At 39.5% G+C, this 15,950-nt stretch overlaps 1 protein-coding gene across 2 annotated transcripts in view; it reads right to left on the reverse strand.

Moving 5' to 3' along the window:
* The window catches only part of LOC121927096 (ABI family member 3 binding protein), a 168,986-nt gene that overhangs the window by 58,172 nt on the left and 94,864 nt on the right, over positions 1-15,950 (reverse strand). For both annotated transcript variants that reach the window (XM_042460648.1, XM_042460647.1), the window contains one exon: positions 884-955. In XM_042460648.1, coding sequence (XP_042316582.1) covers positions 884-955 — 72 coding nt within the window. The remainder of the gene's footprint in view (positions 1-883; positions 956-15,950) is intronic.

Below are 15,950 nucleotides of genomic sequence, written 5' to 3' on the forward strand. Positions count from 1 at the left end.
GATTGGCAAATATGGCAAGCTTTGCCAGATGCTTACCACAATTTTGTTATTTAATGCCCTGCTGGGTCATGTATAGGTCTGAAAACCACTGGGCTCAGTGTCCCTTCCTACTTTTGCTGTGCATTGTTTGCTAAAAGGAGTAATTATACTTGAATATATTTACTAATGTTTGGTGAATTAAAGTTGTGGTCATGCCATTTAACCCATAACACAGGATCCAGCCTCTCTATCTTGGTGCAATACTTTGGGATTTGTGAATACTGAGTGAAAACTGCACTAGTTTCTCAACACTGCATTATTCTTCCCAACTGGGTTTCCCAACTGTTGGGAAACCCATGCTTTGGCCAGAAAACCAATATAGGTTGACTAACCCTTATCCAAAATGCTTAAGATTGGAAGTGTTTCTGATTTCAGATTTTACTTGGATTTTTGAATATTTTCAGATATATAATGAGATCTCTTGGAGAAGGGACCTGAGTCTAAACACAAACATCATTTATGTTTCATATACATCTTATACAAATAGCCTGAAGGTTTCTTTTACAATATTTTAAAAATATTTTGTGCATGGAACAGAATTTGTGTACACCGAATCAACAGAAAACAAAAGTGTCACTATCTCAGCCACCCATGAAAAAAGTTTTGGATTTTGGATTTTAGGAAAAGGATACTCAACCTGAAATGGCAAATATCCTTTCCATCCTGATGTATAATCCACAACATACTAACACATGTATAACTGTCTTTCAGGTGAACAAAACAACATTACTGAAGGCAAGACTCCACTCATGAAACTTTATTGACATCACAAACACACACACACACACACCAAATATGTATCAAACTCAGATAAAAATTATATGTGGTAATTTGGAAAATTTACCAGGCTTAGTGTGTAGCACATGAGGGCCAATTGTTGTTTTGGGCTTGGAAACATGTTCTTTCACTTTTGGACCTGAAAGAGAGAAAAGACAGTCCAGAAAAGTTAAGATTTCTTCTATAAGCTTGCATTCAGATCTGGAGGTGAAGGTGAAGAAACAAGAGCATGCTGTGGATATACAAAGATAGACATACATAAAAACTTCAGAAGGAAAAGTTGCCTTAAATACAAGCAAAAAGATTAGTTTAGGTAAATTATGAAATTTGTGACAATTTCTGGAACTCAGCTTTAAAAAAAGTAATGTGAATCACAAACACTGATGACTTGATTGCAGTGTAATGTGGCTACCTCCAGCTGCTTTCAGAAGTGACAGAAAGAAAAAGCAATACTGTGAAGGTAAAATAAACAAAATGGTTAAATGATCAGCATACCTAGAGAGAGGATGAATTTTAATGGGGGAAAAATGGATGGTGTTAGATGATCTTGCAGAAGGAGAAAATGGAAAATAGAAAAGGGCTTCTGAGACAAGAAAGTAGAACAGGAAGATCAGTCAGTGCACCACGAAAACAACATTACCTACTATTGGAAGTTCATTGTTAAACGTAACAGGTTCCAAGACTGTACCAGAGAAAAAGGGAACTATTAAAATGAGGAATACCCTACTTAATGAACTTTACTACTATGTTAAATGAAAAACAAAATGAAACGCTGCTGTTTTAAAGGTAGGTTTGATAAAAAGGCTAAGAATCAGTTAACTCTCAAAAATTTAATACAATATTTTGTCATAGTCAGGAAGTACACCCCCCTCCCCTAAATTCTCTAAGGTTCACTATTTCACAGAAGACTTTTGCATGGCTGTATGAATAATTGCATTCAGTTAGTTTATTGTACAATTTTATTGTATTTTCAAATATAGCAATAGCAAGTACATTTCTATACCATTTTTCAGTGAACTAAGCACCCTCTAAACAGTTTACAGTGTGTAACCTAACTGCCCCCAAACAAGCTGGGTACTCATTTTAGCAACCTACAGCTGGATGCAAGGCTGAGTGGACCTTGGAGCTGCTGGGATCAAACTCACACCCTTGTGGCTTACAGTACAGGCATTTAGCCACTGTACCACCAAGGCTTCTTATTTTTCTGCATTCACTCTAGAAAAATACAATTAAAATCTATAATAACAATTTCTGGAGTCTCCAGAAAGTCCTGCTGTACTGCCTCATTGTTACATCAAGTGACACTTGAACCTCAAAAGATATACTGCTAGGGTAAAACAGAGGGGTGGCAAATGTTCAAGTACAGACCCTGCCCACAGTACTACATTTAGCCCTTGCAAGTCTGGAATATAGAAACTATAATGGCTAAAAACAGAGAGGATCATCACCAGAAGGTTAGCCACCCAAGTGAGAAATTGACCATGGCAACTATGAATATAACAGCATCAAACAGTTGTACTCTGAATCCTTGTGGGAATTACCTGTACTGATGAAATAATGGCTCATGGATTTTGACATTGAGAAAGGCAGGTTAGATTTTTTTAAATGCCTTCTCTGTTCTAGTTTTGTTATTCATCTCCTTGGGTATACATTCTGCTTAATAATCTTGATCTGAATATGACTGGTTCTGTTTCTCAATCCAATCCCTCATTGATTTTTCAAGTACATTTGTAAATACAGGGTATCTGAAAATGATCTTTACAATTTCAATTTTATCTATAATTGAAATTGTAAATATCATTTTTGGACATCCTGTATTAAAAGGATTAACAGTTTAAACTATTAACTATAAGCCATGTCTACACTAGTTTTATGCTCCGACACTAGAATAGGATTGCTCATAATATAATGACATTATATTATCATGGTCTGAAATGTCATGCTCAGAACTAGCTTGGTAGGAATGTAAAGCAGCATTTTTTAGTATTAAAGCAGGTTCTGAAACATGTTGTACCTATTATGTGCTACATTTATAAATAGCAGCTCTGTTCAGGTGTTTCAAAATTAGTATCTTCTATAAGTAAGGATGAAGAGTGGTTACAAGTGTGCTCTTTCATTCACCACTCCACTTTTTTCACCCCCTCTCTATCTGTAGAAGATATCTGAAGCAGACAGCTTTGTGAAGGTTCTCAGTGTGATTTATAATCCTTGTTCAAGGATTCTAAAGTTCATGGAGAGACTCCAAAAGAAGAGGAGTTTCGCTACTGCAGATGGTTATCAGCTGCATATGAGGGGCAATGAAAATGGGAAGGGGGACTGAAATAGCACACCTGTGCCCACTCATCCTCCTCACATGTTGAGGATACTAATTTTGGAGACAGGGCTGAAAAATCTGTGATAAGTGTTAACATTGTGTGTAACAAATATGATTTGTTGTACTTTGTCAGTTTATATGTTGTGATTCACAGTACTATACTTAGAATTTACAAGGCTAGAATACAGAAATTAAAATGACCTGAACAGCCTTGCTTGGTTCAGGCTTGAGTTGCACTTATAGGACTATTGCAAAAATATGTCTAATGGGTTTTTAGAAAAATGACAGTTGTATATGAATACCTGTGACTCAATAAATACATTATGTAATTCAATGAAATAAAACTGTATTTTAATCTTTCTGCTGATGCAAGGGCTGAAACAGACAGGCCTAAAGGTGTTGCCTGTTTGAATGCTGGGTTGGGGCTGCATTTGCCAGCACAAAAAAAGCAGCAGAAAGCTGCTTCTTTTTGAGCTGGCCAAATGCTGTCTTTTCCACCACAACTGCAGTTTTGCGGTGCTCTTGTGGAGTGTGGCATCTAAACACCATGCTGCCAGAGCACTGCAAAGCTGCCCACTGTGCGGTCAAGTGGGTGGCTTCATGCTGGCTTCTGGCAGCTTGGGGGTGTGTGTCATCTAAATGAACACCCTCAAGCCACCAGGAAGTTGCTACAAAGGGGTTGTCTGTCTTGCCCCAAGTCAGGATGCAAGAACAATCTCTTCTGCTATAAATAAGGTACTGTTTCCCAACTACTCTAGCTTTTATACAGAAATATGCCTAATTCAAGTAAAACTGAAATGCATTTGCATTCATACCATAGCTTTGTTTAAAATGTGTAAACAAAATCAATGAGATCTACCTATAAACCTTAAATGTTTTGATTCTACATAAAATTGAAGATATTTACACAATCCCTTTTTTTCCTACTGGTGACTGTCAAAGCACTTGTTTTAATGAGTTCTTTTAATCCAGGATTTGTTTAATGAGTTTTTCCAGACACCATTTCTTGTTGAGGATGAAAATATTGAGAATGTTCCTTACATCCCTACTTCTCACCTACCAGGCTGAACACAGACCACACACCAAGCATTGCCAGACACAGGCTAACACCTCCCTTTTATGCTAACCTCAGCACAGATTAACCAGGGAGATTTATTGAACCTGTGGTTGGTTATACTGTTATTGTTCTACTTTTACTGCTATAGTTGCCTACTGTGGCATTTTGGGGTTTGTAGTCTAGTGAGGCTTAAAAGCTCTTCCCTAAATTTCAAATCCCAGGATTTCACAGGAGACAGCCATAGTAGTAAAATAGCACTTAAACAGTGTAGCATGGTGTTTTCCTAGCTAGCAGACTGCATTCATTCATGGGTCACAGTTTTATTCAGGTCTGTGATGTGGAGTTGAAAATGAACCAGTGAGACCTTGATTTAAATTTTCATTCATGCTGGAAGCCTAGTTAATAGCCTTGGTAATGTCACTAGCATTCAATCTAATTTACTTTTTAGAGTTGTTGTGAGGATAAAATTTAAGGGCACACACAAGTGCGTGTGCACTGATCTTAGCTTTTTAAGGGGGATCACAGGGTATATTTATATTTATATTATTCACACATAGGACACTGCTAACTGTATACCAAAAATGCACAAGGCTAGAATGCTTACATTGGTAAGAACTCCTCTATCTCTAGGTTGCTGTTCCTGCTTTTTCCAAATTCCCACTGTATCCCACCAGCAGCACAGTGTAACAACCAGCACATCACAGAAGGCTTTATCAGAGCCATTTGCAAAATCTCATAATTACCAGAATCAGTAAATGGGAGTTCTGCTGTTGTAGGTGCTTTAAAAGAAAAATTATCTGCTTCAGCTGAATCTGGGGGGGAAAGAACCAAATCATTCAAACATCTGTAACTTGAAGGACACTTTTATATTCACTGCTGTAGAATATAACTCAAATTCTGCTCACATTAAAGATTGTTTATTTTTATGATCATTTATTTTGAAGTATGTTCTTTTGTCTTTAACAGGCCTTTGCTTCCTACCAAGTGTGTTCAAGTGTGTTGTTAGGTCCAGAATAAGAGCATTGAGAGATTAGTTCCACATGCCCAAATGGGTGTTGAATTTGTACTTCTTAAAATATGGCATAGTTCTCGATGGAGATTACCAGACAGGGGATGGGACATCTTTGTCTTGTCCCTTTCCCATCTTTGACTAGTCCTTCCCACATGATCGCGGAAAGGAATTTCAGATGACATTGTGCTGATCTTGTCATTGTCCCATCCGGAAAGCACACTGACAGCAATCATGTGAAAGACTTTCAGATGACATCATGCTGATTCTGTCTTTGTCCTGTCAGTGAAGTGGAATTGTCCCATCCTTGCCCTTCATTTTGCTTTAACATAAGGACCCATTAATACAGTTCCACTTCACTGATGGGTTTATGACAGGATCAGCACATCAAGAGTGAAAATCTTTCATGCAATCGCTGTCATGGATGGGATAAAGATGGGCTTCACTACTGTCCCCTGTCTGATAATCTCCTGTGTCGTATGTCTAAAATTCAAGTGTGATAATGATATGAGAGATTTTCATGAAATGGGAGAGGGGAAAAAGTTTCACTGGACATGTTCAAGCCCAAGTATATGCCTAAAGTCAGTACTTGATTGTGGCTGAATGGCAGAACAGTTAAGAAAATAAGTAGAGCCCTTCAGGGTCAAGTCAAAGACCTATCTAGTGCAAATTCTCTTCTCATAATGGCCAATCAGAATCTTATGGGAAACCTAGAAGCCATACATGTACAATAACATTCTCCTGTTAATATTCTACTGCAACTGACACTGAGAGGGATATATCCTTGATGGTGGAGGCAATGTATAGTCATCATGATTAATAACTATTGATAGCCATATCTTTCAAGAATTTGTCTGGTCAGCCATTAAAGTGGTCTAAATTAGTAACCATTGGCGCGTTACAGACCGCCTGAAATCAGTGGTCTGCTGGCGCCATCATTTGCGGCGTGGAGGAGCCCCAGTGGCCAAACCACACAGCTCCTCCTCACCGCAAAAAAGAAGCCCCAAAATGGCACTTCTTATTGTGGCGCACTAATGATGTCGTGAGGCACCAATGGCATACTCGCGACATCATTTGCACCGTGTGACGTGTGGACGGTAAGCTTCCGCAACATCAAGCTTCCGGCAGCTGTGTAGAATGGGCGCCGCCATTTTGTGCATCCCCAGGATGTACAAGGGTTAGGGGCGTGCATAAAGCACACCCTTTCCTAACCCTAGTACGTCTTGGGGACGTACTTTATGCCCGTGCGGAATGGGCCATTGTTAGTGGTAACAATAGGCTGCCTTTGAACTGTGTGAAATTCCTCCATTTTGTCGGGCCAAATCTCTCATCATTTAACTTAGTGGGATCTCTTCAGGTACTATTCTTATACTAATAGAGAAGATGAAAAACTCCCTATCCACATTGTCCGTACCATGCAAAGTTTATACAGAATGCATATACTTTAAACACTCTACCACTCAACCATAATCTATTTCATTCCCCATTTTTGTAAAATAAAAAAAGCTCCAAATATTGTTTGAGATTTCCCCATGGGGAGCTGCCTCCATGCCCTTAAACATTTTGGCAGGCCTTTTCTGTGCCTTCCTCTGCGCTACAATATCTAGGATCCAAGCCATAAAGATCCCACAAAAGAAGGCCTCCCAACTACAATACCAAGGCCACAGTATGCAGACAATGCAGTTACTGATATAGCTGGCCCTTCCAACTAAAAGGAACTAAATACCAAATTAGATATGATGCTGAATGTGTCACTTTCTAGCGCATCTTTTAATTTTAACAACCAATAACAGCTCACCCCCCCCCCCCATTTATCATGGTTAATAAAAAGGACTGTAAAAGCTATGTTCCTCCCACTCTAAACTCTCAATGTTATCCCCCCTCCAAGCTGCTGCTATTATCTATAGAAGGTAATCGCTCCCAGTAGCAATTGGCAGCAATGGGAGCTTCAGAGCATCAGTGTTTATCAGGTCTGCTATGGCAAAGGAAAGAATTATGCCTCCTCACCATAGTCCTAAAGAAATTGCTCTCATCCTGCTATTAATTGTGAAAAAGGGAAAAACTGAATCCCCTGTTTCATTTAGTTTCCATCTAATTTGTTCTGAGCAGTTCCTGTGCTTCCAGTTTCATGTGCAAATCTGAATCTCCACAGGGAACCACTAGAATAGAACAATTTATATTTCTAACATGACTAAAGTGTCCTAAACTGCATAACAACAAAATAAACTCAGGACATCTGCACAGGCCATCATAGGAAAATCTATCTGGAACCTATGCATATTTTTAAATCATCAAGTTATGCACTTAATATTTGTTAAACACAGAGTGTTGCTTAACTATGGCATTGTTAAGAGATTATTTAGCACAAATAACTAAAACACATTTTAAAAATGTTACTCTACCAGGTTTGCTATCGCGTACTTCTGCCATGGTATAATCAGGTTCTTTAGATTTAGAAGGAATAAAGCTTGATTTGTAAGAAGCTGAAAAAAGAGCCAGTCCAGAATTAATTCATACTATATTGACAGTGAAACACACTCACATAATCTGTATGGAAGCAATAATAATCTGAAAGCAGAAAATAATAAATTGCTGGAGACCTGACTTCAGCATAGTATCAGGGGAAAAAAAGATAAACTGTGGAATGTTATTAATATTGAGTATTAGAGAAATCACTGGTTAAATATATTAAGGATCACTTGTGGATCAACAACAACAACAAAAAACAACAAAAACAACAGTTGATATCCTAACAAAGGCCTGTTACAGACTGCCAAAATAAAGCTGCTTCGGGTCTCTTTGGAGGTATGCTATTTAAATGATACATGGGTCCTAAGAGTCCGGAGGTCGTGCCAAAGCCACACTCCATTCCTAAGCACTGGAGTGCAGCTTTGGTGCAGCTTCTGGATTCTTAGGATGCATGCATCATTTAAACAGCATACCTCCAAAGAGACCCGAAGCAGCTTTATTTTGGCAGTCTGCAACAGGCCAAAATAATGTACTAACTGTATATTGATGCAGTGTTACTGAAGTCAATAGAACCACATTATTTAAAACTAATAGCTCAAGTTAAATGGTCTACAGATCATAGTGTATGAAAACAACATGTCCTCAGCAAAAAATATCGATTCCCTTTGTCATCATAATCTGGCCATTAGCCCTAGACATAACCCACATTAACAGAGGAATTAACTAGGAAAACAGAAAATGGGGAAGAATATGATGAAAATAATCAAGAAAGTGACTTCAGCCTCCATCTGAGAATTGCAGATATTACAGTTGGCAGAGTGAGGATAAGGGCTCTACTCTTAAATGAAACAGAGAACATGAGGAAACCCACTTCAACTTTGGTTGCCTACTCCATCTACTTTTGTTCTTATAATTTCAGTCCCGCAGTTTAATTCCAGACCATTCAAGGGAGGCTTGGGTTCCAGCTGCTATCCATGCCTTTTGAGTATGCTGAGCAAACATTCAGCCTCCCCTGCTTTTCCTTTTTCCCTTTCAAGTTAATTTCACTGAAAGGGACATGCAATATCTCATATGAAATTTTCCATATTGAGTCCTACATTCAGAGACCTTTCTGAGGCAGGCTTTGCTGAGAACAAAGCCAAAACAGTTCATCTACTAGATCTTTCAAAAGCTGGACTATTTCTTGCAATGGAAACCCTTCTCCTGATTTTTTGGCGTGGCTGGCTTTTGAACAACAGGACTCAGTACATTACAAAGCCCACTTATACTTTCTGAGGCATATCATCTGTTTAACTCCACTCCACTCCACAGTCATTTGTATAGTTTGAATAAGCAGCTGAATCAAACCATCAACATTTTAACCTAATTATAGGAGATTTCTGGATTCTGGATCCTTTTTCTATTTTGCTTTTATGCTACTTAAGTTTTTTACCCACCCACCACTCCCCAAAGGTTGCGTATGAATTTAACAGAAAAACAGAAATACAAGGAAACAGAGTATCTTGGCACTGTTTATTTTGATAATAAAACTAATTTAACTAATTTAATGTATAATGCTTTCAAATTTTCATAGCTGATCTACCTAACAGCTTTTTTTTTTTTTGGCAATGAGTGAAGGTATTATGAAAGCAGGCAGGCAGGAGTTGGAACAATTTATGAAGAAGACTGGGACTAGAGATCCAGATGCTAACTAGATGTGTCTACAATAATTATGAGCAGTGAAACTAAGTTAAACTATAATAAGAAGTGCCAGTCCTTTCTAATACTTTGGTTTGAATTATTCTCTTCTCAGTGGGAATTCTATGATTGGTTTTAGTGCAAAGGTGACCAAATGTTCAGATAAATGTTCCAACAAATTAAGTCTAAAGTCTAGTATATATCTTATATCATAGAATCCTCTCATATCCACCTTGGTGTATTTTTTCTCCTAGGCTACTGAACTGGGAAGCAGATAGCAGTGAAGAGACAGACTGAAGTATAGGCCTAACTGTATCAAATACAGGTTCATGCTCTCATCTCTGTGTGCCACAAATGTCTACACTATGCATCACTTGTAGCATACATAACATAAGTTGCATATTCAAACTGTAACACAGGTGTACATGAAAATGTTACAGAAGACAGCTGTGAGAGATCTGGGAACAGTAAGGACAACCTATTATACAGTTTCACATTTGAAGGTAGTATATTGGAAATAAAACTCATCAGTATCAATATTATTATCACCACTGGAATACATTAGCGTAGACTAATTCCAATATATTACGGGCTAGAAGCATTATTAAAATGAATACGGTGCCACAGAATGCAGTATGTTAAAGGTTCTTGCTATTCTTCTATTGATAAATTATGAGAAAACCCAGGATGGTGACAATTAATTGAACTAAAATATATTACCCATTGTTGCCACTGGAAGTCCAACAGTATCAGAAATCTTAGTTGTGGCAGGAACTGGAATCATTTTGCTGGTAACTGCTGGAGTAAAGGATATCATTTTGAGACAGAGAAAGGAAAATCTTAGAGTTCAGGATTTCAGATCCAATATTTAAGAATACGAGGCCAGCATGGTGTAGTGGTTTGAGTGTTACACTAGGACTCTGGGAGACTAGGATTTGAATCCCTGCTCAAATGTGAAAACTCACTGAGTGGCTTTGGGCAAGTCACACACTCAGCTTCAGAGGAAGACAACAGTAGACCGCCTCTGAACAAGTCTTGTCAAGAAAACTCGTGATAGCTTCACCTTACAGTTGCTATAAGTCAGAAATGACTTGAAGGCACATAACAACAATTTTAAGAATGTACTGCATATTCTGTTTTAATGGCATATATTTTTAGATTGATTATCAGAAGGATAATTAGGCATTGTACTATCATTGTCCTATATTGTTGAATTTGGATTGGGAATATCCAGATTCAGATTTTCACTCAGCTGCATTGTGTGCATAATGACCTTAAGCAAGTCAATATATTTCAGCATATATTATCTCTCATGTTTTATAAGAAAATTGTTTAGTCTGAGGTATGTCACTCTCAGCGAATCAGATATAGGCTTACAAATGCAAATATGATTTAAATAAAACAACAGCTGCAAATACATTTTAGAAGACTGAGGGGCTAAACAGACTTCTCCTAAGAGGCAGCTCTGTGCTGCCCCTGATAGTGCTGGGTTGGGGATGCAGCAAATGCACGCCAGGCCCCCAACCCAGCAGTTCCATGGTGCAAAAGGCTCACTAGCCACCGCTGCCGCAGCTCTTCTCCAACCAAGGACACAGTGTGATATCTTCAACTGTGCGGTGGAGCATGCATCATCATGCCAGCATGGAGGTGGGGTTGGGGTGTGCGGTATGCAGTCACTATGCACCCACTCTGCCCCAATGCCAGCATTTAGACAATGCACAAGGCAAAACCATATGGAAAGAGAAACAAAGCCTTGCTCCTGGGCTAAAAACCAGAGCAAAAAAGAAGCTGGGATACTCTGACTCAAGGTAGAAAATGTGCATCATTTTATTGTCACATAAATAGCCCGATGCCAGTATAGGACTGAAGCAAAGCAAAAATGTGATGGCCAACACAACACAACACAATAGATGGCCAATGTGTTACAACATACACAAACCAGATAGTCCAACAGAGGGCATAAGGTGAAGAGGGCATGTATGGGAAGCATCCGCGATTGTGCTTAGGCAATGTAACACTGGGCACTCTGCTGCACCAGTGCCCTATACAAGCGGAGCATCACACTTACTACTGTGTGGCCAATCATATGGGCTGGTGTCCAATGGAATGGCACCTGGGCAGGAAGAGGGAGGTAATAGGAGGTTGCAGACAGTGTGTTTGTGCAATGGTATGTAAAAAAAAAAAATGCTGCACAGTGTGGCTTGATGCTGCATGTTGTGGACTGCCTGTGGGTGTTCAGCCCACTTTGAGAGTGGGCTGTGCTGACAGCAGGGTTTTAATCCACTTTCAAAATCAAATGCATATTTGCTGACAATTTCACAGATGTATTTGAAGAAAGGTTTGCACTTCTCTAAAACTTCAGAGCATCTCTAGACTATCAAATTGTTGAATTATTCAACAAACAAAGAACCACAGAATGTATCATATTTTATAGATAGAAGCAAACAGCCTGACTCCAAAAAGGTTATTACAATACAATCACTGTAGAGGGAAAAAAGTACCTTAAGGATAGAAGCAAAGGCTGTGATCCATGGTACCAAAAACTCTAACTGTGATTCTTTGAGTAGTCATCAGGGTATCAGCACACATGAGTTTGTAATTACACAAAGCATCTTTCCAAAACATTCTAAAGCTAGTGATTATTTTATGGGTATCCCCACTCTTTCTCTCTTCTGCCTGTGTTCAGACATCACTTCTGGTGTCTGGAATGGAACATTAAAATCACTTATGTGCTGATGCCAGGAGAAAGGATGAGTTGTGTCTGCATGCCTAGATGGCCACTCAGAAAGACATAGTTATAGGTAAGCAATCTTTCTTCATTACGACCTTTGTGCATCACAGACATGCTTAACAAATATCAACCTTAGTAGTGTGAAAAGGAGCTGCTTTTTGTGGCTTCTTTTTGCACAACAGAAAGGCCAGATCAGGAACACTGCATGCAGTTGCTGCGGCCCCAATCCAGTGAGGAAAAAGGTGGTACGCAGCCGCCCCTTAGGGGCCATCCATTGAGCCCCTAACATAACAAATATAGTGCAAAGTAGGAAGGTTTCTCCCAGCCTCCAGCAGTGACAAGAGTACATGCACAATAAATGGAAATAGATCAATGAGAAAATAGGCCCAACAACTGGTGCTTCTTCTAGCTTGAAACTAAATTGCAAATATTGGGCCATTTTAATTAGTTATTTCCTGAATGGCTTCTCGGTTTCTCCAAAGGAGATACCAGTGACTTTCCTCCCTTAAAGGCTATGAATAAAAAGATGAAAACTGTATAAATGGTATCAGTATTTGTGCTCATTCAGCATCAAACTAACAGTGTGAAAAAGGTTCTGCTGAACATGGGGCATGGAACTGGTAGGCTCTTCTACAGACAATGGAGTAGAGACTTGAGTAATTGGGAATTAGTGCTTTATATGCTGAGCAGGTCAAATTCTCTCTAAACTGGTAAAGTCCCTGAGTTTTTCAGGCACTAATGGTTCAGTGGTCCCAATATTGCAAACAGCACTATAAGCACATTTAAGAGGGCATAAACCTAATGAACACTAAAAAAAAAAACAAAAAAACAAAAAACAAAAAAACAAAAAAACCTACAAAAACTTTCAGATCAAAGTTAGAAATACTGACAAAAATGACAGAATGAAAACAATTAGGATAGATAGAAAATCTAGCAGAACTGCAAAGATCTGAGCTAATTTCAGCTGTATTTCAGGAGAAAGAACTAGCAAAACAACCTCTAAGGATTCCTTGTCTCTGAAAACCCTAGAAAATTCATGGAGTCACCATAAACGAACAGGCAATTTGAAGGCACACACACTGAGAAAGTCACAAGGGAAAAAAAATCACATTGCTCTCAAGATTTTATACAGATCTGGTTATTCTTGCCCAATGAGACTATTAGTAAGTATTCTGTAGTCCCTTCAAAAAAATCTTTTCTTTTTTTTTATCATAGGGGCTGGACAGAGGGGGGGGGGGGGAAGGGGCAGACAGAGGCCACCCCTTTATCCCCTCGCATCATTGCCATAGTGACCGCACATCGCAGCAACAATGCATTCAGAAAAAGGAGATACAAAACTCAGCTCCTTTTTCTGCCACTACCAAGACACCATTAGTGCCCTGGAGTGGCATGGTGATGTCCGTTGTGCGCTGCGCCATTTGGACACGGTGAACAATACACATCATTGACGCATGCACTGTCTGAAGGCATGCACAACAAAATGGCACTGGGAGAGCGGGGTAGGGCTCGGGTGTGTGGGGATGCTCCGTTCTTCCGAGCCCTTAAATCAGCCCCAGGACATCACCTTTTGCCTGTCTGTATCGGGCCATAGTTTCCTCAGTTTGTCTAACATATAAGTTGTGTAGCAAAACAAGTGTTTTTTCCCCTCTTTGTGAAACTAACGGAGAAGAATCTGGTTCTGTGTAAAACAGTTGAAGTTGTTTCTGTGCAAAACTAGTATCTTTTTGCTTTGTGAAACTGTGCACATAGCAAGCACAAGGAGACATGGTGACTGATTGCAAAGATAAAACCAGCTAATCTAATTCAGTGGCAGTTGAATTCTATGTAAAGGACCTGGTAAATCTATTCTGAGATGTTCTCCAGACTTTAAAGGAACGAAGAGACTGAACAGACCGCCCCTAAGGGCCAGACTACAGCTGCCCTTTTCAGCACCAGATTGGGGCTGCAGCAGCTACATGCTGAGCCCTGGTCTGGCCTTTCCTGTTAAGGAAAAAGCAACATGGGATATACAGTGAATGAAATAAAACATGTATGTGAGAGTCAGGGTGACTCAGCAGAAGCAATTAGAAGCTACACAGGTGTAGAAGGTAATGTAGTTAACAAGTCCTAAATGCCAAGGACAGAAGTGTAAAGTGGATAATTGAACACACCTGAGAGTTGTTAAAGTGGTCAAGGTGAGATGATGAAATAATTAATTGTGGGTTAAACCGAGAGAGCCAATGAAAATGGTTGTACACGCCCACTGGGTGGAAACTGACAAGAGTGGGTGTTGTTTTCCAAGGACTATAATAATGGCTATGAATCCCAATGTATTGTGTGGGTAGTAGTGTTGGATAGCTTTGGAGCTGTACATAGTAGATCTTTTATATAAGACTACTGAGTTGTCTGGTGTCTTGGGTGAAGCTACAAGAGCCAGCTGGATCCTGAAGAAGGGTGAAGACTTCTGTGGAAGCAAGAGTGAGAAGGCTTGGAGAGTTTGTCAGGGATGATGGGAGTTGTAGCTCTTCACCTCTGGCTCGAACTCACCACCTTGTTACGCACCGGCGCTGACCAGTTTTGGCCAGTGGTTAAAGCTTTGCTCAAAAGCAGCAGTTCTTTTGCACTGTGTCATCAAACATATTGGCCTTACTGGGCTAGAACACCAAATGCTTGTCCCTCTATTCACATGTAAAGGCAACAAACACTTTAAAACAAAAATTAAAATTAACCATCTGCATCAAAGATTATTTGGTGCCATGTGCCCCATATTCATTTTAAAGCATGGAGAGACAACTATTGGTTCTTTGACTACAGCTGCACCCTTTTAGCCCCATCCTAAACCAGTTTGGATACTATGGCTCGTTACAGACTGCCCAAAAGGGGCAGTCTTGGGCCACTGCCGGTTGAAGCGCAGGGAAGCCGCTGCAGTCAAACTGCGCGACTCCCCCGCGCTGTAAAAAAGGAGCGTGAAAATCGCGCTCCTTCCGGCAACCCGGAAGAGATGTCGCAAGTGCCAAAGCGCGCACTCGCAATGTCTCTTCCGGCACAGCATCCGTTACGTCAAGATGGCCGCACCCATCTGTATAGGCCGCCACCATCTTGACGTACGGAATATGTGCGAGGGGCAAGGTGCATCCGGAAGCGCCGCCCCTCACGCGTATTCATGGCGCGACGATGGCGCCGCTTAGGCCCGTCTATAATGCGCCCAAGTGTCTCTTGTGTTTTTTGAAGCCTAGCACAGGCTTCATGAGTTTCTTAGTTTCACACTTGTTCACCAAGCATTTTCCTCTGACCAAGTTATGTGGCAAAGGATATAAATGGTGATGGAGTTCTTCCTTGACCAAGCTATCTGGTAGAAGATATAGGAAAGGCTGCACTCCAGAAGCTTGTGTAAGTGTCTGTGGCCTTGCAGACTAAGGAAATGGTCTATTTCTTATTTAAAATGTTTATCTTCCAACTTATTAAGACTTAACAAATTCAGGTATAAACAATATTAGGAAGAGGATAAACATCATACAGTTCAGTTTAGCTCTTTAGTTTGGCTAGTTTGAAAGCAAATGTTTCTTAAGATAGAATTTTCTTAAGACAGAAAATGCACATAATTAGAACAGTACTGATAAATGCAACTAAAATGTTACTTTATCTTGATTTTCTGTTTTCTTTTAAAACTCTTTCAAGAATTTCATACTTATGACTGAGCTATCTATCAAATGCAATCTATCAAATTCTTTATTTTCAGTGAGGTTCTAAAAGAAACATGGGTTTTGATGTGAAATCTGAAATGATGTTTAAAAGCTGTTTTTAATCACAGAAATTAGGCTTCAAAAAGTTAGTGGTTATGTATAATACTATATTGTGTTCTATGATTACAAAAGAAAAATAATACATGTGACCAACA

The sequence above is a fragment of the Sceloporus undulatus genome, chromosome 3, assembly GCF_019175285.1.
Source record: "Sceloporus undulatus isolate JIND9_A2432 ecotype Alabama chromosome 3, SceUnd_v1.1, whole genome shotgun sequence".
NCBI lineage: Eukaryota > Metazoa > Chordata > Lepidosauria > Squamata > Phrynosomatidae > Sceloporus > Sceloporus undulatus.